The 24,795-nt window shown below is 36.7% G+C and overlaps 1 protein-coding gene across 1 annotated transcript in view; it reads right to left on the bottom strand.

The window, feature by feature from the left end:
* Positions 1-24,795, bottom strand: part of INVS (inversin) — an 86,723-nt gene that overhangs the window by 20,164 nt on the left and 41,764 nt on the right. The window contains exons 6-10 of the mRNA XM_082753813.1: positions 19,600-19,780; positions 12,440-12,549; positions 7,830-8,001; positions 2,878-3,033; positions 1,237-1,466 (exon numbers count right to left, since the gene is read on the bottom strand). Coding sequence (XP_082609939.1) covers positions 1,237-1,466; positions 2,878-3,033; positions 7,830-8,001; positions 12,440-12,549; positions 19,600-19,780 — 849 coding nt within the window. The remainder of the gene's footprint in view (positions 1-1,236; positions 1,467-2,877; positions 3,034-7,829; positions 8,002-12,439; positions 12,550-19,599; positions 19,781-24,795) is intronic.

Below are 24,795 nucleotides of genomic sequence, written 5' to 3' on the forward strand. Positions count from 1 at the left end.
TGATCCAAAATACTCCGACAAGACTGAGAGAATTACTACAAAAAATCAAAATCTGATGAAGTTCAGGGCAAACATCAGCTCGGGCAAACACAGAAAGAAAGACTCCAGTTGTGACTTCTCTCACATGAAGCAGAAGTCCAACTCACAATACACTCACTGTACAGTATGCTGGCTGCACTCTGTACTACCACTATCACCATTATATGGTGATACTCTCAGAACTGGGATCAGAGATTCACAGTATGAATACCTTGAGGTCTTAATATCAACAAAACATACATGTAGGTATTCCACTTCACTTCTAGGGCACACCTCCTGTGTCTGCATCTTGCTTTTTTGAACTCTAAATTTAGGAAATAGCTAGAAGACTGGGTATCGTGAAAAAAACATAAAAAATATTGAGCACAGTGTTAACAAGCTGGTCCCTAAACCCCAAGTGCTGTAGAGTATGCTGTAGTGTCTCTGTGAAAAAGAGGCCAGGAGCTGATGTGGGCACCTGCATTCGAGCTGATGCCATATGAACTGGTAGCAGGTTTGGAAAATGTTCTCAGAATACTCTGGAAAAGTCATAATAAAAAAAATTTTCCATTACCTGGAATTATCCATGCCCTATAATGAATAGCTAGAGAAAACTTTAATAAATTGGGTGAAATTCTTTTGATTGATGAAGTTCTACTGACTTCAGAGAAATAATGTCAAATAACAAAGAAATCTGTTATATGTTGCACAATTATTCTGGCTCCTAATTCCACTTACTGCTTGAACAATGGCACAAGAACATATAAACAAACCATTGATTCCCTTATTTATTTATTTATTATTCTCACCTGGAAGAGGTACACACATAAATAATTGAAGAAGATCTACAATCTCACTTGCAGTATCTTACTTGCTCTACCTCACTAATACATGCTGAAGAAACACACTACAAAATCACATTCTTATATCACCTGTCAACAAGGAACATTAAAAGTGAAGAAATAAGATGCTTAAAAAGACTTGTCATAAAGATCACATTTTGATGAGGAAAAGCATGCCTTCAATTCATGCTGCATATTGAACTATTATATTTCATTCAAGACTTTAGAAGTGAAGCTATGGGAAAATTATGTCAGAATGCATTTCATTTCAGGATAAACAGCAGCAAACATGCTTCTGTGTTCCAGAGAAGAGAATGACCTTTAGATGTATGGTTATTCTTAAGTTAATGAAATAAACCAGTGAACGACAACATACCTCTTTATCCTGAATATTTGGATCTGCGTTATTCTCCAGTAACACTACCATGCAGTTAATGTAACCTCCATACGCAGCACACTGCAGAGGTGTTCTACCTGCATAATCCTGCACATTTGGGTTGATTTTATTTTCTATCAAGATTTGGCACACATCGGCATTTCCTCCCAGGGCTGCCCAGTGAAGGGGTGAATGGCCGTCTTGGTCAACCAAATCTACTCTTGCTCCTCCTGTAACAACATACCAATTTTTGAACATAACAAGAAAATAATTTTGAATGAAGAGAAAACAAAGACTAAGTTTATGTTCAAAACCAACTTTCTGGTACACTGGCAACTCAAGGAAATAATTCTGAACCAACAGAATCAACATTATTATCTAAATTTCAAAACCTAAACCAAAATGAATTGGCATTTAAATAATTTCAATGAGGGTCACACATCTAACAACTTTATAAGCTTCTGAGATCCTCTCAGATGCTTTAGAAACTTTAGGTTTGTCAAATGGCCTTGAAAAATCTAGCTGTTTTTTGTTCCAGGCCTATTAATTGCAATAAAACTTAGTTTTCTTGGTGACAAAATCACTTCTGATAACCAAACATCAGATATAACCTCTTTTTAAATCTCTAAAGCATACAATATAGAATAAAAAGATAAAATATTCACAGTGTAAGAATAACTTTTTAAAAAGTTTTTTTTTTTTTTTTTAATTCAAGCATGCTAAGATAATTTTATGCAGATAATTAATTTCTCTGTGTTCTTGTAAGATGCAAAAAGTCATTACAAAAATAAAACTCCACAATTACATAAACTCAAACTAACCATCAACAATTACTGTCTATATCATAAAATTTTTAATTAATCATAACTTGGATACTGATAACCAAGCTTCTTGCATCAAAAGTTATATGTCATAGGGAGTTGGAGGAAGAGCTTAACAGGAAGTTAAAATAAGTGCAGCAGTTAACAAAGGAAACCAAACGTTTCAGTAAGAAAGGTTGTATGACAGAAAACCTGTAATTTGTTAGTCTACATACTTCACCTGACTATAAACAGGATACTATCTCCAGTAGGAGGGAGACTGCTCCCAGTCTACATCGAACTCTTCTGTGAGGTTAAAATGAAAGAATTTTGCATCTAAGATACCACTTTTCATTCAACATATTTTGTACAGTTCAGCAGAGCTTTTTCAATTATCTAAAACTGTGTGCACTGTTAAGTCTCATTTCTGTTTACAATTAAATTACTGTTTCTAAAATCCAATTATGGCAAAATATTAATGATTTAGGATTTTTGATAACTACCTTAATTAAAAATAAGCATTCATTTAAATAGTCAAAAAGTTTCCAAAGACAACTAAAAGTGATGTCTGACATAGAGAAAGCTTTATGGGGTCTTATTTATTGAAAGAAAAAAGAAAAAGAAAAAAACACCAAAACAATGACTTGTCAGGGGAAGACGTGGTTGAGAGACTAGAATGTACTTGAACAGGCTTAAACAAAAAAAAAAACAAAACACTGTCCCAGTTTTTAAAGTTTAGATTTAACTCATAAGGAAACAGATTAGATTAGATTTAGATTAGATTAACTCATAAAGGAACATCAAAACTCTGAACAGGTTTGTAAATTTTTTAACAGCTGACCTTTAATGAGCGTTTGTATCACCTCTTTGTGTCCCATCTCACAGGCTCGGAAAAGTGGAGTGTGTTTCATGACATCCAAAGCATCCACCTGTGCGTTGTGTTCCAACAGCAACTTCACTGTGCTGACATGGCCAGAAAGTGCAGCAGCGTGTAATGCTGAAAGAATAAAGCAGTAAAAAAAAGAAATCACCATACCATGAGCTTTGGAGGTTCACAATGAGAATAGTCAAATTAAACAAACAACTTGGATCATTTTGGTGGAAAAAAAATGCTTTTTAGCTGTCAGAAACTGAAGAATCATAATAAGTGGCAGGCAATCACGATCCATGTTTCTTCTTCATACAAGCGATAGAGCACAATAAGCAGAAAACCAGTTAGCTCTGAAGCATGTTTTTAACTTGCACAAATAGGAATTTTAACCTTGACAGCAGCAGAACTGGGTTATACTCATGATTTGTGGAAGTTTACCAGCTTTTGCTTAAAAAAATAAGAGCTTATATGATCTAGTTTTGCCTCTGTTTCAAGGCATTTATTGTGTTACCCCAACGGACATAAAACTGTCCATTTCAAAAGAAATAAAGCTTTCAAGAAAACATTGAAGAAATAATGAAAGTGCCATTTTTTCTTTCAAAAAAGCAAAGCTGTCTCAATTAAAATTAACTCCAGATAAGAACCTAGCTATTTGACCCCCTGCTTTTTTTTTTTTTTTCTTTAGAATTACTTGGAGAAAATTTTACACAAAATTATGTAGAAAGCCATCACATCTCACACAGTATCTTCAATTCTTTGCTTCCTTTGGGAAGAAGATATTGGACAAACCACATACCATATTTCCTCTCACTCTTACAGTTTAGGAAGTTCATTTGTATAAAAAATATTCAAATTAATTTTGCAGACTCCTACTCTGCCGTATTTTTGTCTTCTCATCTTTGAATGTATGCAGACTTCACTGAATCCAAACCACCAAATAACACAGAGCTACTTTAGCAGAGTTAAGACAGCAGAGGTAAAGACATGGTGTCTTAGCAGCATCCTGCTGGCACTGTCACCTGCAGCTGAGGAAAATGCTGAAATGCCAGTACAACCAGTTCAGGGTTCCTTCTGAAAGAAAGGCAAACTACAGATAGCAATGAGATTGCAAGCAAATGGAGGCCATGTATTGGTGATTTCACTTACTACTTGATTTCAAAATGCTTTGGAATATTTCCTACAGTCAGCAATTGAATAAAATAATCTACGTTTACAGAGGTACACTGCCTTACATCTAAATTATTTTGTAGATGACAAAACACAAGTAGTATAGAATGAAAATAAAGATGTGCAATGCACAAATTGCACATCATTTTGTGCTGTGCATTCTTATATCCTCACGAAATTTCCCAAATACTCAAAGTTGTTGAGAATTCAATCTGCTCCAACGAGCACGATGCGGGGCTGCAAACAGCGCCTGCAAACAGCGCCTGCATGTTTCTACTTGTTTCATGTTAAAACAGGCAGGGTCAGGATCCAGCAGAGGCATTACAGAAAGGCACACCACAAAGGCCAGCGTCAGAAGGAATTGCTTCTTGAACCTCAGCCAGACTATCGAACTGCCAGGCTTTTAGTACTTGCCTGCCACTGTTTGCCACTGCTGCTGCTGCACACAGCTTATGAAACAGTAGCCTGGCATAACCTGTTACACAGATGCTAAAACATGCAGCTTGTTCATAATGACAGTGAAACGAACCTAGCAGGATTGTACTGCCTTAAAACATGGATTCTCAGAATCAGTGATAGGAACTGGAGTTGTGGTACAGACAAATGAGGCACTTCCTACAAGAAATGGGGTCACGGCCTGAGACAACACGAGTTGTGCTGCCTTCATAATGGAAATCCTGCCATTAGGATGTTAATAATGATCAAGAAAAAGGACATGGGGGTATTCATCACACTCCTGAAAAATATGTGTAAGCAGCAAGGTCTTCACTGGTGAGTGGGTGGCTATAAGCAGAAATTTGACAGGAATGAGATCCCCGCTGCTTCGTACAACTTGGATGGGCCCGGTTTTCATGCCCTGACCTCACCGTAAACTTTAGGTTCTGGTTTTTGTACTGCACTTCTTATGAAACCAACAGGCAGTAAAGCACTCAATCAGATGACACATGGGGTGTGTATAACAATACCATAGAAAAAGAGCTGCTGTGTCAGCTTGGCCAGTGCTTCCCCTCGATCACTCATTCTGACGCAGGCATCTCGTTTCGCACTTTGTGCTCAATATTTTCTGGTAGGCCAAATTTTCTGTGATGGAGTCACGGTGACTGAAGAGATTCCTGGGCCAGCTGCTCACAATAGGACCTTTGTTGAGCCGACAGACAGGGCTCTCAGCATTGTAGGCAGTGACGGCAGAGCTATAAAGCTGCCCCTGTAATGCTCCTGCAGCGCTGCTCTCCGAGAACAGCGAAATTCCTTTCCCTTGGTGTCATTCTCCTACACAATGAGGAGAGCCTTGCTGCTCCCTCCAAGCTCTGAGCTGAATGGGGAGCTTGCTCTTTTGAAGCAAATGCAGACAGCTACGTTAAGGCAGCAATATAACTGGGCTGAGCCGGGTCCCCGCACAAAAGCCAGCAAAACACAAACTTGAACTCTCCTCAGCAACTGTATCCCAGGCACAGGGGCACGCACATTATTTTCTGTTACTACATGGTTTCCTGTTGGGATACGACGCTACTTTGCCCTCGCCAAAACTTGGGGAGGATTAGGAATCTTCAGAAAATATCAGGTCTGCATGCAGAAGGTGATTTAGCCCTGGGCTTCCTTGTAGGTTTACAGCTCGCTACAACAAAGTTCACATTTGCACAATGGCGAGATTCAGATGGCTCGATAGCAAGCAAAGAATGGCACAGCTCTGAACTTTAAGGCTATTAGCGGGCTCTGCACAACGGCAGTTTTGAGTAAATGGAAAATCCATTAATTTCCTTGGATTAAAAGCCCGACAACAAAAATCAAGATTAGAAAGTGATTACACATCGCCGCTACAAAAGGTGTAAGACTCGAGGATAATACAACCAACCACCTGAGTTATTCAAGCATGAAATCCACAACTGAGTCATTTCAGCAGCACGGCCTCTGAGTAGTGTCTGCAAAGAGCAAGCCCCTTTATAAGGAGGTTTTGCACAGCAACTACAACATTACTGCTCTTTAAGATCCGAAATACTGTGAGGTATTTAAAAGAGACCTGTCACAGAAGAACAGAACCAGGCAGGACTAATAAAAGATGAAACAAAAATAAAATGGTCGAGTATGTAGCTTGTCAAGTCATTAGACACAAAGATTGAGATTTTAGAGATGTTGTCACCATTTTTAAGTCAAAAACTACAACCCATCAAAACTTGAAAAGACTGATCTTTGGTGTGCTAGTTTGTAAGGAAAGCAAGGATTCAGATTTTTAAATAGAACTTTATAACAACTGTATTTCACAGCGTAAAGATCACCCTAAAGGCAAAGGAAGTAAACATTTCAAATTTAAAGTAATGTTTTTACTTGCTGTTTTTCAAATGCTGAACCATGCAACTCTGACATTGCACTTATTTACAATTTTATGTGATTCAATAGTAGCAACTGTATGATCTGAAGAGAAAACCTGTTAAACTTGCCTTTTTTTCCTTTTCTTTCCTTTTTTTTTTTTTTTTTTTCTTGCTTAGGATACATTGCCACTGCAAGTTCTCTAAAGCATGCAGCTTGGTCTGGTTTGTGTGTGTGAAGCCAAGATAATGCCACCTGATAATACACTTCAAAACAAGGATGTTAACATTAATTTAAACAAATCTTACAATGCACATTCTTGATGGCTCTGATTGCACATTTATGATTTAGTTTTCTTTTTAGGAGAAACACTGTCCACACAGGAAAGCATCCTCCACTATATTATTCACAAGCATGTGCTCTATCAGTGTGGCTAACATTTTAGTACTTATTATGCATAAGTACACATTTTTGCACTTAACTTCTAAATTTATGACCTGGATGTGACTGGTACATGGCAGATCATGACTCCTCTCACCCAGGTTACTCTTACAGACTGCTGCTACCAATTTATGCCCAACATATGCACACTTTTGTTTTTTTTTTTTCCTATTCAGATGTCATCAGCACACTATATGGCTCCACTAGTTCTACTTTTATTTCCAACATTGTTGAAAATACTTATCCTTCAACACCTGTATCCCTGTCAGAACTGTTATTCTGTTTTTCTTGAATGTACTGCATAGATACAATATTTCTACCACTTTTTTTTTTTTTTTTTTTCCTCCTTAAAAGAAATAAGTTTACACTTGCAATTGGAAATTTGGAATTTCATGACTTGTGTGTTTGAATTCTGAAACGCTGTGTTGTATCCTTATCTTTTGCTTTGGGCTGACAATAGTGTGATAAACTTGGGCATTGCCAAGTTTAACCTCTTGATTGAACAAAAGAAGTGCAATAGCTCTCATTTTTATTACACTCTCTCTACACATAGCTATGTGTACTCAGTGATTTTCATGATGATAGTTCAGCCTCTTCACTGGTTAGTTTGTTGTATATTGTTTCAAGGTTAACAATGACAAATAAATCAAGGTTTTTAACAGGCATTTTCAGGGAGAGCTTTTTACGTAATTACATTTCATTTTATTCTTCAAAATACAGAATAGCTCGTCCTTCCACATGATTACAGATTTACTAAATAGCAACACAACAGTACATTTCCTCTTCTTGCTGTGTTTTAAATGAACTGGTCCAATCTGCACAGACAATTTGTTTCCTTCCCACAATAAGGCAAAGATGTAACTCACATATGTGATTAAACTAATGCAGAAACATTTTGAGGATTAAGCAATGTATCTAAGAAAAGATTACTATAGATCCTAACAATGTTATTTGGTGGAAATTACACTAACTGGAACCATCCAGTGGCTCTTTAGTGAAAGGCATCTTACCTGTGCCAGCATATTTGTCTGTCATATTGATATCAATATCCAGTTTCAAACTCAGCATAGTCCTAATGACGTCGTCACTGCCTTTCCCAGCTGCCCACATGAAGGATGTTCGGCCCTCAAGATCTGAGTCATCTTTTACAGAAGGATGTTTCAAAAATACTTCAACTGTTTCCTGAAAAGACATACTATTGAAATTAACATTAAAAGGAATCTGTAACAACAAGAAACTATTGTGCCTCATTTGGCTGTTTATGAAGCAAATCAAAAGCTTCCTTTTTCCTTTTTATGTTTATATAGACTCATAGATCAACAGAAGCATTTTACTTTCTACTACGCCCTTTTCCTCTTCAACATTCATAGCCACATCTTTAACTGTGAGTTTAACACTGTCATTCATTTTATACTCTTTTCTTTTTAGTGTCAAATATCATGTGTTCATCATAAGGGAGTGCAAGACACTGCTGTTACTGTGAAGAAAGCTACGGGAAATGGGAAAAATATTATTGGCTTATCATAATATTACTGTAATACTATGATGCTAAAATAATTGTCTTTCAGAATATCTCTCTGCCATTTTTTTTTGCTTTAAACCTGAATGACTACACATGCAAATATTTTAGCTTAACTCTCAAAATCTGACCACTCAAAAAAAAACCAACCACAAACAAACAAAAAAAAACAACACAGCAAAACAAAACAGGACTTTAGGAGAAATATAGACACATTTCCTAATATTCAATTATATTATGTTACTAATTACCGAAATGTTGTAAGTAAAAAACTAATTAAGAAATTCTTTACACTTGTGACCACTTGAGATTTTCCAATATAAATATCAGACTAAAATCTCTCTTTAAATTAAAGAGATTGATTTAAATAATTATTTCTTCAAATGCTGTCTTTGTGTTAAGCTCTCAGCAAACAAATCTACCTTCTTAACCTTCTGCTAAATTCTTAATCAGCCTCACAGTACACTAAGGGTGAGGAAATCACTGCTGGAAGAAAAAGAATTGGGGAAGGTTTTGCCTTTTCTATCTCATGGCTTATAAATGCTGTGTATCTAAAAGTTGGTAAACACTTATAAACAGTGAGTGATGACTAAAATCTGGAAAAAAGTGGGATTTGTTATTTTATTAGATTTTATTTTATATTTTTATTTTAGTGTTAGCACTATTTTATCCTTTCCTTCATGTGACCACGAAAGAGCTCCATCACTGCCCTGTGTAGAATGAGAATTCCTTGGCTATAATAAAGCCCTGGCTCAAATGCTAAAGCCAGAATCATGAAGGTGTTTAAGAGGCTAAGTCCAACTGATCAGTTGAATTTTTTTAATTACTATTTATAATTTCATCTCTCTAAAGAAACAAGAAATTTCTCCTTTATGTTAACGTGACTTAAGATCCTAACATCTTTGTGAATTTGGGTCCATATCTGAACTCCCAGTTTACTGTAAAAAGGTGCAGCCAGAAATAATGAGGAATGTAAGCGTTAAGCCTTCCACACAGAACAGCATGGGTTTATAGCTTTGTGTACTCACATTGACCACCGCTACACCTCAGATACAATCGGCGACTCATTAGGCTAACAACTCAGCACCCTACCAGAACTCTGCTCTGCTTGATATCCTGCAAAGTGAAAAGCTGTAAGAAGGCTGGACCTTTTCAACACTAAGGCACACATTCTTCAAGCATAAATAAGTAATATTATTTTTCCATTAAGTTTTAGCAAATCAACCTTTCTTTTAACTACGCTTTTTTTTTTTTCCTAGAATTTTTAATGGGAAAAAGTGAAAGAAAATCCCATACTGTTGTAAGAGTTATTTTCCAAACTGAAGTTATCTCAGCTTGGAAACCAAAATGGAGTGAAATTAGTATGGTAATGTCAAGAAATCAAAAAATAAACATATTAAATCATTGTAATCCTACGTGTATTTTGTCATGAAAAATCATGTGGTTTACCTCTGTTAAAAATGTGGAGAAAACAGAATAAAAAACAACAAAGCTGAAAAACAACAGTAAAGGAGAGAAGTAAACCTGGATCCTTTCATCCTGTGCTATCAAGAAACTGCAAATTACTAAACATTCAAAAACAAGACATGGGTATGCACATTTCACTTAGTGGTAAATCTATACAAGCATAAAGTGAAATACCTATTTTCTTGGACATCTCCATAAAAATAATAAAAATAAAATTTAATCCTGCATTCTGCATACTAAGATGAATAGTATTAGAACACCTGCCTTCACACATGAAATTCAGAACCCCCCAAAAAAAGGATGTCAATTTGGATCTTCTGTGAGATACAAAGGACGTATAATCTTTGGGCAGGCTATTTGGGTGCTTATCTTGGGATTTTTTTTTCTTATAGCTATTTCTTCTATAACCATTGGGGATAAATTAGTCTAAAGAATAAATGCTTCACCTAAATCAATTGCCAGCTAAGTCTCTTCAGTCTCAAAAAAAAACCAAAAAAAAAAAAAAAACAACAACAACAACAACAACAACAACAAAGAAGAAGATACTGAATTCAGTAAAACTGAGAGCAACCACAACATTTACAATAAACAGAGAAGATCAAACTTTCTTCTTCTTGCTATGGACAAAGAAACATCTTTAATGGAGAAACAAACCACGCCTATCCAAACTTTGGCAGCTTGAACAGAAGAATAACGTGGCTCTCAAATCATAAATATATGGATGCTACTGCCAAAACAAACATGGATGTGTCTCCACTCAGTTGTTTGACCATGTATATGGAATGCAGTGGTGGGAATTACTCTAGGATTCTTATGTAATAGGAAAAAAAAAGTGTGGGGAGAGAGAAGCTCCAGACATTTGAGGCATGCATCAACAATGATGCCTGGATCACATCATCAGCCAGCAGAGGCTTGTATATCTGTGTGAGACCCTCCTGTTTCATTCTTCATGTAAGATGGGAAACAGTAAATTCATTTTAAGTACACAAGATTTCAAAAGAATGTCTGATTCCATCACCTATTCTGCTTCCACATAAAACCCAGAAGTTTCTCTGGCTGGTGGGATCAAAAAGCAGTAACATCATGAAAATGTTTCACACAATTAAATAAGTCTAGAGAAATAAAGCCAGTATGAAAAATTATTTTGTAGGAATGTATCAATACAGGAAAAAAAAAAAAAAAAAAGAGAGAAAAAAAAAAGATAAAAGCATACAGGGATAATCACCAGGTTGTAAATAAAAACATTCTATCTTTCCCATAGATCTTTCCCAGTTTAAGAGTCTGACTCTAGGAGTCTGATTCAGACTAGAGAGAAAGGCTTTTACAGCATAAATATTTCAGGTATGTGAGTCAGACCCAAACTGTACATTCCACATCATAATAATGGACAATAGTCAGCATCATTAAAACATTCTGTGAAAATGCATGAATTACAAATAAGATGTGCTCCAGTGAAAGTCTAAATTAAAAAAAATAAAACAAAATAAAACAACACAATTCCACATGTTTTTACTTAGACCACCTTCAAAATGAAGAAAAAAAAAGCCATGTTGTTTTCACAAGGAAACAGAGGCCTGACAGCTGTAGTATTAACATACCTTGGTCAGCTGCCTCTTTCAGTAGTTCTTCTGAAAACCATTCAAGATATAAAGATACTAAAAATTTACTTGTTTTATGAAAAACAACATGTTGGTGGCAAAAAAGACCAAAATTAGTACCCCTGTTAAGAAAATGGTGCAATATAAACTATATAACTACATTAATTAGGCACTAGATAACCTCTTTTGTAATAGGAGATTATGAACAATATAACTGAAGAAAACTTAGACTGGAGCTGTTAACTTACTATGCATGGCATAATCTCACTATGAGAGACAGCTCATTGTGAAAAGAGCCTTCCTAGCTTCCAGTGCTTAAGAACTACTTCTACAACACCTATGACCAGCAGTTGTTAAACTCCTGGCTTTTTTTTTTTTTTTTTTTTTTTTTTACTTAGCTCTACCGTATCTGATCGTGCTCTGGTCAAAATTACATAGTCTACCAAAATATGAGGATTGGGCTGCCTAAGAAACCAATTTTCTTTTTAGCCTTTTTCTGTCTCAACACTGAACTTTTAAAAATATGGTGATCATGAGGAATTGTGACAAAAGTTCTTGCTCTTTACCCATGCTTTATGAGACAACAGCAACATTTATAATAGCAAATATTAATTAATCACTTTTTTGCAGTCAAAGTCTGATTTGGCTGTTGCTGAAGCAGCTGTGTGAATCCTTATAGGGGTGATCTTCCTCTAGATACCTTATAACTGTTTGGATTTTGCTGAAATCAGCCTTAAAAAAACAAAAGCACTGTAAAATAGTAGGTGTCATTCTGCTTTCCATCGAAGTACCGAGGTGAGTATCATGTGCTCTGACGCAAACATATAAACCAAGGGGCTTTGTTTGTAAAGCAAATTTTTAAATCTATTTTTAATAATTTAAAATTAAACATGTTCATATAATTACTAGGAAAACTCTGAATTAGGCTTGTGCTGATGTTGTTTATATGACTTCAAAAACAATCCAAATGCTTTGTTACACCATAAATATATCAGCAAAATACACTTACTTTACATTTAGGGCATGCACTACTTACAGCGAAGTTGCTCTGTGCCGCATAATGTAGAGGAGTTGCACCTTGGCTATCAGATGGGATAGTTCCAAACTTATTTCTTTCTAGTAATAGATGGACAATCTGAGCATGACCTGAGAAAAACATAATAATAACAAGTATTTACCAAACCCTGAAGTTAAACACTTCCCTATTAGAAAAAATTAGAAGAAAAAGAACAGACTTCAATAAATAATGTTTGTTTTGTAGCCACAATGGTCTAAACACTAAGAGGGAATCATAAGACTTCATATTTGTACTGTTAAGCCTGGCATGCACCTTATTCCCAAGAGCATTCCAGTTCCATATTCTGTACCCTCACTTCTAAGAGGCGCCTACAAATCAGAATGACCAATGACTAGGAACGTGTCTCCAGAAGATTTTATACTTCTTTCAAAAGACAGCATTAGAGCACTTCTTTAAAAAAAAGAAACCAGCATTAGCTGGTCAGAAAAGTGCAATATTAATATTATAATGTATGAAATGAGTAGGTCCAGAAAAAGCTTCTGATGATTCAGCTGAGATGCTGCATTTGACTGACAGCCTGTCAGAAGCAGAAAAGCCAGCACAGACTAATAGTGATGTCCATTTGTCCATCATCCAAGCGTGGATTCTTCATTCAGGTTTTATTCATACAAAATTTCAAGTAAAAGTATATTAACAGACAGGAAAACAAAGACCCAATATAGTATATTACCATTAAAATCAACTGATCCTCTCTTATATGCTTTCTTCTGCAGGCATATTTAGCTCGCAGAATATCTTGATAATTTTATATTTTAATGAATATACTGTAAGGCAAATAAATAAATAAATAAAGATAATCTGACTTTACAGGAGTAGTCTCCCAGTATCTTGTGTGAGAGCAAAACAGTCAAATTTGCATTATGTTACTTTTGCACAATTGAAATAAATTATGTTGGTCTAAATGAATAAAAGAATAGGTAAAGATTTCTACTAGCAGTAAGCTACTTAACCAAAACAATGATGGTAAGAGAATGTAGCTGTGTAACAGATGTAGTATGCAGCTTTTCAAAACCTAAGAGGTGGAGGGCTAGACAAGCTTTCTTTTGCAGAATAGCACCTTCAGACCTTGTATGTATAGAAGGATCAGAAATGAGAGAAAATGGTCAGCTTGGGTCAAAAAGGATGAATAGGCATTTGGGATTTTTTTTTTCTTTTTTTTCCTGAAGGACATGGAACCAATAGCTTTAGGGTGTACAGGAAAGTTCTTCTTTCCTTTCAGCAATGAAGACGAACCTGGAAACACAACACCACACCCTCTGTCTCTTCCTACCCCAAAAAAAACACTATAGAGAAGAGACGTAACATTGTTATGATCTTCCCATCTCAGGACCATTAAATGGATGCACTGAAAGAAGTTGGTTCTGAGTGCAATCACAGCAGGAAAACCGCAGGAGTAAAGAAACTGGAAAAAAGTTGTCTAAACTTTCAGTACACGAATAGAAAAACAGCAACTGAACTCTGTAATGAGGACAGGAGGTCCACCTAAATCATCTATGAGAAGAAAGACTTGAGGGGGGTTGAAAAAAAGAGTTATACTTGGTGCATCAGTAATAAACTGGTGCAAAGATACATCTTACTACAACGTTAATTTTTAGATTTTGCCAGGTGAACTCTGAAACTTCATTCTCGAGGTCAAGAACTGTCAATTCTGTAATACTTTTATTTAGAAGAGATGCAACTTGTGTGAGACTTCCATGTACCTTCACAAATTGAGAAATAACAGGAACAACAATACCATGAGGTACACACAACCCAGCAAGCCACCACCTTTAACAGAATATTTGCAATGCATCCCCGCAATACAAATAAAACTCCTACTATTAAGACCATTTAATAACACCATAGACTCTTTGAGATCTATATAAAACATCTAGCATTTAACTCAAAAAAGAACCCTAAAAATTAATCATAATTTACCAGTAAGAAGTTCCTCATGGGCATATGCCACCTCATCGAGTTCGCAAACACTCTGGTGGTCTTGGCACGTCTTCCCCCTTTATCCCACATTGATTAGACAATCCATTTTTATTTTTTTTTCCCAACAGACAAAATTCTCTCTTAAAACACAATCGATTTCAAAACACGATAAATATTGCTTCTTGGACAGAAACAAGTGATAATGACTCTTTCTTTGGGGGACTGATCTGAGGACACTTAAAACGTTTCACAATTTCTCTGTGGAAATTCAATATACCAACTTGAATGCAAATGCAAATCTGAGAACTTAAAAACAAGCAATCAAGCAAACATAAACAAACTACATGCATATTCTCACTGGAGTTGCAATAACTCATTCCACCAAGCAACTTGATTCTTTCCTTGGCATTTTTTGTCAGTAGCGTCCCAAAGGATCACGGGGCTAAAGTCTGTTAAAAGGGGAGTGAGGATGTTGGAAGAGTCTTCCTTTTTTATCAAGCATTCAATTTACTTTTTCTTTCCCCACTGAGCAGAATGGAAACGAGGAGGTCAATTTTCAAACTTGTATAATTTTTGTGCCTGTTTTTTTATGAGGCTCATTTTCCTGTATTTAGACTATTTATATTTAATCAGGTTTTTAGCTATTTTGCAAAGATTCAGTTTTGTAACCTGTAAAACCAAAGAGCACAGAATTCACACATGTAACATCATAATTTACAGAGCGTCTGAGTCTCAGGGAAGTAATGTGAACAGAAATAAATTTTACCTGAGTAATCAGCAACAGCAGAGAATAGAGAAAAAACCTAACTGATCATGTTTTGGGGAGGAGCTGGAGTAATTTTTGCCATTATTTTTTGCCTTTGCAATAATATTTCCTTCCCTCTCTCATGAGGGCCACCTCATTTAGTGCCTCTTAAAGAGGACACTAGTAGAATTGAGCAAGATTTCCTGCTAACTCAAGTCAAACTTGATCTTTTTTTTTTTTCTATTTTTCATGATAAGAAAGCAGTATAACTTGGAAGAAAAATAATAATACAGCCAATGATATAAGGCCCTATGGACCCTCAGCAAATGGGGCCTGCTGTGAGCTGGGGCTTGCTGTGGATGACTTGCTTGTGTGCTGCAAACTGAAGTAGGTAACAAAGAAACCGTTTACACAGTAGAAGCTTGAGTACAATTCCAGATTGTCTAGGAACTTCAGGGTGTCTGCTTCTGAGGGGGAAAGAGAGATTCTAGAAGCTTCTAGCAAACTCCAGCACTGTTTAAGGACCCATTGGCTGTTCAAGGAGTGCTCTGACACTTTGCCAGTCAGACTCTCTGACCCATCAGACTTCAGATGACTCTTGACTAGTGGGTGTAAAGCACCCATTCAGCTAATATTAGGGAGAGGCTTCTATAACAGCCAGGCCTAGGCCTTCAGCTCTGAAAATCTAAAAATTAATGTCCTAGTAAGCAGTAGTTTCCACAGCAATCTGCACAGAAGGCTGAGCAGTCAGGGCTGGAAATTCTGCTGATGGACACGTACAAGTGCTCCACAATGCTGGTCATGGTCCCCCAAAGCAATCATAATTATTACCCCTGGCACACAGAGGACTAGACCCTAACAGGACCCTAACTAGATCCCTTCCAGAGAGAGAATGTCTTGGCCTGCAGGGAAAGTCCACTCCTTCTGGCTAAGGCTGGGGCAGCAGAAGATGGTGTCCTTGCCTGCAGAAGGAATTCGGTTAAGTATCAGTGTCATCACATTAAGGAGTTTTGGGAGGAAGACAGCAGTACTGCTCTCTCCAGGCCAACCAGAGGACCACACTGATAGATGGGCTATTCGTGAAGAAGCAAAAACTGGCTAGGGATGTGACATTCAGTAGTAGCCTTAGCTGTAGTGACCATGAAATTGCAGAGTTCAAGATCCTGAGGGAAATGAGGAAAGACAGTAGTGTCCCAGACTTCAGGCAAGCATGTTTCAGTTTATACAGTAAGCTGGTAGCTGGGAAGCCATGGAGGCAGCTGTGAAGAGAAAAGGAGCTCACGAATGTTGTTAAGTATTTAAGGACAGCTTCCTCCATGCTCTAGAATAGCACATCCCAATATTTAAGAAAACAAATAGACACACTAGAAGACTAACTTGACTAAGCATGGAACCTGTGACAGAAATCAGATGCAAAAAGGCTGTACAGGAGGTGGAAGAAGTGACAGGCTAATAAGAAGCTTTAAAACATCGCTTGGGCACATAGGGATGGTGTCAGGAAAGACAAAATTCAAATGGAGTTGAGACTGGGAAGGGATATCCCAGCCCATGAGCTGATCTTCTGCCTCTACACTGCTGGTAAGAGGCTGCGCAAGGAAAATGTGGGCAATTTAGTGAGAGCAGACAGAGATGAGGTGGAGGTACTCAAGGCCTTCCTGTCCTCAGTATTCCCCAAGAAGGTCTCCCAGGACTGGCTGCTTAGAGAATAGACCAAGAAGGTCATACCTGACCAGTCAGATTGCCTTTGGTGATAAAGGGACTGGATCTGTGAAAGGAGGAAGATCGCAGATGTTACTTACCTAAGTTCAGCAAGGACAAATGAAAAGCCCTGCACCTTGCATCAGGTAAGCAACTCTGAAGAAAAGGACCTGGCAGACAGCAAGTTGGATGTAAGCAAGCAGCATTGTTCTGGTAGCAAAGAAGGGTAACAGCATTCTGGGTTGCATTAACAGGAGCACACCCAGAGGCAAGAGATTATCCCTGCTTACTCAGCACTTGTTACAACACACCTACAGACCTGCATCAATTCTTCAGCTTTCAAATACAGGAAATATGCTCGTAAACTGGAATGGGTTCACCAGAGGGCCAATGAGATGGTAAAGGGGCTGGAACAATATTATTATGCCTGTAATTTCATAGTCAATACACACATTAGACACCAGCATTTCAAAGTGCAACAGAAATTGTCTTTGAGTAGTTGAACCATACTGCAAAGAAAGAAAACAATCCCCAGAATCAAGGACTCCGTAAGGTAAATGAACATACAGCCTCAGCAAGAATCAGTAGATAGTCAAAAGCTCTTGTAACTTTAATATCCTTAGAATTTTTACAGAAACTGATGAGCTTATCCACTGATTCTTTCACCAGTCAAGATTTTTAATGCCTCATTGGAGGAGGAGAGGCTGAAACGAAGCCAGAATGATAAGTCATTAGGCTCAAGAAATGGGTTATTTGATGTTGACAAATCATAGTCTGACAAGTCTTTTAAGCACTTTGCCATGAGAAAGCCAGTGAACAAAAGATCTTCACAGTCACTCCCCAACTCATTACAAAGTACTGTAAAGGATTCCACTATTTAAAGGTCTTGTTTTTATAAAATTAATCACATGGATGATTAATCCTGCAGCACTTTGTGTGCTTCTGGCCTCAACTTCTTTGCTGCAATAGCTTGTCTATGAACGATACTGTGAATGAATATCACATGCGATGCTAGCTCTGCAACTTCACCCTGGAATTCATTTTTTAAATTCCAGTCAAAAAGCCACCCTGTCACTGGTTCCACAGTTTTTCCATAAACTCTGCTTTTATCAAGTCATTTACCGTTTAGAATATATCTTCTCTTGTATATCTTCCCTCTAGTGGCTCACAAAGTAGTTCTTTGTCTACTTCATTATTGAAGAATAACCTAACAAATACCTTAAGCTGAGACAGTTAGAAATATCTGTAATTTCATTCGGTTGTACCACAAACCTCCCACACTGCATAATTTGCTCTAGGATCTGTTTCTGCAGATCTTCAGCAATGTTTTCTATACTTCTTCCAACAGTATTTGCTGACGAAGGAATGCACTTTATTTTGCTGCCATATTGTTTTGCACACACTATTTTACCCATTTTTGCCACCGCAGGCAGAACGAGTGTTTCCCCAATGGTATGCAGCTTGTTTTTCGCTATTAAGCAACAAACAACAAAAGAGGATGCCGAAGATTCATCATTTAGTTTAGTGAAATTTTGGAAAGTACTGGATTGTTTATCACATGACTTGAAACACTTGAAAAAAACAAACACGTAGAGGTTTGCTTTCATGTTCTTGATGCTTAGCTTTTAAACACCTTGCTAATCATGATGGCTTTGCACGACCATTAGTTAATTTCTCAAGGCACCTAGGGCAAGGTTCATTGTTAACTATAGTGGATGTCAATCCATATGTCAAATAGTCTTATTGATAACTGGTAATTTTGGGGGGTATTATTAAAATATTCTTATTGATAACTTTATAGACTTTGATAAGTCTTATTGATATTATAGTCTTATTGATAACTGGTGATTTTTTTTGACAACTTATTGTCAGATTTAATTAGACTGTCATTGCTTTTGCCTCAAGAAATGGCTGATAGAGAGTCCCAGGAATAAGATAAGCACCCACTCTGCCATTTTCCTTACGTTTGCTTGTATTGGCATCATGAGTATTACCCACAGTTATTTTGCAGGTATTTTTTAAAGCCACTTGTTTATTTTATGAGTGGTAGTTCAGTAAAAACTAGATAATATAACCTGTAAAATTACTTCACTGGGTAATGCAAACTGTAATACATCACAATATGCTGAAAGCAAATGAACAGGTGAGGACACCGCATCAACCCCTCTGCATTGTGGAGAGCCAACACTTCTCTGAGGACACCCTGCAAGTTGTACGCAACTGTCTGACACACAGACTGAGTAAGGGTGTCAGTGTCAATTCATTCAAAAAATTAGGAAGGTTTGATTTTTCTGTTTTTTTATCTGAAAAAAAAAAAAAAAAAAGTATAAATAGAAGTTCTGATGTTTTTTTTTCCATGCACCTCAGTGCAGCGTCTTAGGTACAGCCTGGGGTGTACACATACCTCTTTGGAGGTCCTGCTCTAGAGTACCATTTTTTTTTCAGTCCCAGTTTCCTAACAAAACAGTTTTTTACCCATGAACACGCAAGAACATCTCACACACTCTAATTGTTACTAAATCATGAATATATATAGCCTGTTGAAAGAATGCATTTTACAATGCTTTGGAGAATAGGGAGCTAAAAAAAAACCAACATTCTACACACAAACTGCTAATAATGGTCTAGCAGAAACCAAATATTATTGTTCTAAGAGATTAGTTAGCATAATGCAATGCTGGAATTAAATAAAAAACAGATACAAAGATTAAACACCATAATCAATTAATAACTAAACAACCAGCAATGTCCAGCTTACCAAGTAAGGCTGCCCAGTGAAGAGGAGTTCGAAACAAGTTGTCATAAGATGTCACATTGCAGCCTTCATAGGAGGTCAGAACATCAACAACTGCCACATTCCCATCAGCAACAGCAAAATGAAGGGGAGTTCGTCCTTCATAGTCTTGCCAGTTAAGCAGAGATTCTGTAGGTGCAGCTTCCTTTAAAAAAATAATTAAAAAAATACTTAAGATGAAGAGAAAAACCATACACTCTTAACAGATATTTTTGAGTCTTACAATAGAGATAAGTCATCCTTGTTCAGTAGAATATAGTTCCCCAACCAAATAGTTTTTTTTATAGCACAAACTATTTTCAAGTATTTCTTCTGGAATTTTATTTAAATACATACATAATTATTGTACAAGATCCGATTTTCAGTACATACCCTGTGGTATTGTCAATCTGTGCAAATGACTCCTTACATAGATACTTAAAAGACAATCCTCAGGCTCTTATGGAAATAACTGGATCTTCTTACTTGATTTTCTAAGTTGAGATATTTTGAAATATTCTACATATTTTTCTCCTAGGACAGTCCCCTTTTTGCACAAGTTAAACTTACAGTTTTCATTACTACTACATTTCTAGTATTTTAAAACTACATGACTATCCACCAGAGATGTCAAGGTCTCTAGCTAACAGGATAGAAATAAGGGATAGTACTTCTAATGAATGTATCTACTTGTAACAACCTTAATTTTGAACATACAAAATCTTTAAAAGTATCATTATCAGTCATATCATCATATAACATAGGACTTCATCACATTTTCTTTAAAAATATACTAGATTACTTTCACGTAAGGCCTGTATGTATATCGTTTCATATTACGATGATTTTTTCTCATTAGCTCTTTTCTAAACAGATTGTTCTTCCTGACTTTCTTTCTCAGGCAAATAACAGGTACAAATGAACATCGTTTCAGCACTACAGAGATCTACAATTGGAGAATATGATAAAGCCCCATGAAATATTAGCTGTAAGTCTTGTTTTCCAGGAAAAAAAGGAAAAAAAAAAAAGTAGCTCTAAAGAAAACAGTAAACCAAACAATAGAAATTCAGGATGCAGGACACCAAGCATCTAGAGCAGAAGTAATATGTCAAAACAAAAGATTAAATAAACTATTGGGAGCAAGTCTGCTGTTTTATCTGCGGTGATTCAAAACAACTCAAAGTCGTGTGAATTCTGTGCAAAAGAGAAAAGGAACATAGTCCTGAGATTTTTAAACCATAATGACTTCCAACAGTAGAGTGGGTCTCAAACCATGATAACCGAGAAAAATGATCATCCTGAAAATACCGTGCCACACCATGCCCCACTATATACTTATGAAACAGGAGGGAGAGACTGTGATCAGTGCAGCTTGTTAATGAAGCAAAGCAAGTTCTTGATCCTTTTCTCATTAAATTAATTACAACTCTTCCTATAGACTTTATGAAGTACACAAATATGTAACAAAATCACTTGTATTATTTGAAATACAGTATTACATAGAAAATCAACACCTAACACTGAGAATGATAAATCAAGTGGCAAAAAGTCAGGATATGGTTTCTACCCCAATATTAATCTACCAAGTCTATACCTTCTATATGTTCTATTTATTAGATTAAACAATAAATACATTTGGAGTTAGTTACATTTCTTAAATGCAATCTGGCTACATTAATACTGCAGTAGCAACCTAATTTACAAAACCTTGATTCTTTGTATCTTGCTGTCTTACTTTCAGAAAATGTCAGCTTCCTAATATTTAATTTTTTTGAAGTTAAACATTTACGAACTTTCTACACTGCATGTAGCCACTATTTATGTTCTCCATGTCACATATCTAAAAAATTGGATGTCATTTTTAAAATCAGTAGCATTAGCCATGTTTTGGGAGACCAAAAATTTATATACTTGAAACATATTGCAGTTCATTACCATATCTAGCCACTAGCACAATAACAGATTTTCTATTAAAAACATAAGAAGTAGATAAATGTGAATCTCTAACTAAAAACAAAATAAAAGTTAAAGTTGTTGTATGCACAAACCACAGTAATCCAAGCATGAATAGCACTATTCTAATAAGCGTTCAAAAGCATTTATCTGAGCCATTACAGTGAAAAGTGAAGTCTTGTGCTCTTCCCTAGCTGTAATACTGCTCAAGAGAAAGCTGCTACTATGCTGATTTTCTCTCTATTCAAACTGCTCAGCAGGGGGAGTATAGAGCCCACTGCAGGAAAATCAGAAGCAGTCTTTGAGAATGACTAAAAATGAATGAAGACATGCACAGCTGTAACTGCACCAGAGGAAAACCTCTGTTTGAAAAAAAAAAGGGGGAATAAAAAAAAATCTTCTTTTCTTTACCTATAATTTACTGATGTAATCTAGAAAGCTAATTTTTGAACTTTCCAAAAAAGCACAAGGACTTATTAAATGCAAGACTCCTAAAACTCCTGGCTCAAAGCCACAGGTGTTTCACAGAACATACCCCTGTACTCCACAGCATCACTTTTCCAAAATGATAAGAAATCTTTTATTGACAGAGTCACTATTTACATTCTAGCCTAAAAGTACCTGGTTTTTTTGACCTTTTTGGCCACTTGAACAAAAATTTTGTAGGCCTGTTTGTGCTCGCATTCAAGAGCATAATTTCTCTGCATTATAAGAGCTTTATCTGTAAAACTAGCCATAATTAAGCTGTCACATTACATTTATATCTTAAGCACAATGCACAGAAGAAACTGAAGCTACACATTCTTTCTGCAGCAATTAGAACAACGGAATGTAGGCAACAAAGGCAAGTGTTGTACAAATAAATGTCACATCTCTTACCATGAAGAATAAACAAAGAGAAGAGAGATAAAACAGAGACAGAGCACTAAGCAGTTGCTTCCACCATATTAATGGCACCTTACTCTGTTCTTTTCTCCTTAAATCTTCCCAACGTTTTTCATGTAACCAAGCACTGCTGAATCTGGAAAGGTGGAAAAGGAAGTTGACCATGAGAGGATCTCCAGATTACAGTTTCTCCCTACTTTGCATGTTTCATTCCTAAACATGTCATCGGCTCCATTTTCACTGTATGTCACAGATTTCAATATTAGGCGTAGCCAATTGTGCATAACTGCCACCCATGCAAACTAAACTTACTTTTTCAGCATTCAGTTGAGCTCTTTTCATCATCGTTTATTTTTACGATCCTGATGATGCAACTACTGTACAAATATGAAACAGAATGACATTCCTTACCAGGAATTTAAAACCAGGTGACAACAAATGGATGCACACAGATGGCAGAGCACAGAAAATCAATACAGTATTTTTCAGTGCCATAGACTGTGGCTTCAATAAAACCAGCAGCTTAATTTTTGTCAAGGTTTTGTAAAGCAGTGCTACACAACTCTGGGTAGGACATTAGAGAAAAATATTTTTTCTGTGGAATTCTTCCACGATGTTAAAGATAACGTGACAGAAACAACAGCAATGCTATTTTTTTTTTATAACTTGGTCAACCAACTAAGACTGCCAATGCAGGTTGACCAGCAGGAGACATCAATATCCAACTGCTATTTGAGCAACAGCACAGAGTTTACAGCTTACAGCACTCTATGATGAAAGCAAAGACAGCTAGTTTGTGTTGGATGTGACAAAAAATGGAGAGCAACAATAGCATTGCCACAGGCCTTTTGCACTACTATTACTACAAGACTGTCCTAGTGAATTTAGAAATGCCATTATGTAAGTATTCTGTGAATTTAAGACACAAGGTGACAGAAATTGAACTGTGTGTTTGTATGTATTAGAAACATACAGGAAGAATTTGAGAGACTTCAGAGTTAACCTGGATGTGAAGACTGGGGGAGGAATGAGAACCAAAGGTAATGCTTGGGCAATAGATCTGGAGCTGGGTAATATGAAGAAAAATAACTGAGAAAGTCAGGGAGGATTGTGAGCTCTGCTTTAACTGTGTTGACTTAACACTGCTATGTAGGTATCTATAAAGGTAAGTAAGAAAACCGCACCTGTTTGGAGAGATGACAAGACCATACTAAAGGATTAGACTTGGAGACCTCACCAAAAAAAAAAAAAAAAGTATTTATACTTAACACCAAACTCAATCTACAGATAGATTACCTACTAACAATGCTTCTGAATCATCAACTTTCACAGGATATCCTGTAAGCTAATTACTACTTCATTTTAACTTGTAATATACCACTCCCATCAATTAGCTTATACAGGTGGAATAGAAACAATTCAGCTGATGCACAGAAAAAGACTAGAGAGAAACAAGAATATGCTCTTTTAGCTGTCAAAGGGGGAAAGAAATAAAAAAATAAACACTTTAGCATGGTCAGGATTCTTGATTACCTAAAAAGAATCTCTGAGAACACCTTGAGAAAGTTGATAAATATTTTTGAACTTTCGTAGCATGCCTGGGTGGGATCCAGCTAGCTTCCTTAGGTGCTTAAGTATGGTGCTAGGCTTTGTATTAGCAACTCAAATAGTGTTGATAAAACACCAATGTATGGCTGTTACTTACCAGTGCTTGCACAGTGACAAGGCTTTTTCTTTCACACTCTACCCTGCCCCGCTCACTGTCTTCTCTCAGTGAGGAAGCTGGGGGTGAGCAAGAGGTTGGGAGGGGACACAGCTGGCACAGCTGACCCCAATTCCTTACCATATAACATCATGCTCAGCAAAAAAGGCTCAGGGAAAGAAGAAGGAAGGGGGAGATTTCACGGTTATATTTTGTCTTCCCAAGCAACTGTTAAGCATGGTGAAGAACTACTTTCTAGGAAGCGACTGACTTCTACCTGCTGATGGAGAATAGTGAGTAAATCCCTTTTTAGGCTTTGCTTGAGCATGTAGCTTTTGATTTCCCTACTAAACTGGCATCACCTGGATCCGTGAGTCGTCTTGCCTTCCTCCTATTTTCTCCCCATTTCACAGGAGGGGAGTGAGCAAGTGGCTCTGTGGGTGTTGTTTTGGCTGGGGCCAATCCACTGCAACTCCTGAAGACATTTATCTTGACTATCTAAGGTTTGGAAAAGTCTAAATTTCAATCCAGCAGTCTGTATCTGCTTTCAGGCAGGTTGAAACAGATACAGAAGTCATTATAGTTAGCTTACAACCAGTGCGTGTCTAGTTATGAAAGTTATTTGAAAGACAGAGGTATAG

The sequence above is a fragment of the Aythya marila genome, assembly GCF_965140915.1.
Source record: "Aythya marila genome assembly, chromosome: 2".
NCBI classification, from domain to species: Eukaryota; Metazoa; Chordata; class Aves; order Anseriformes; family Anatidae; genus Aythya; species Aythya marila.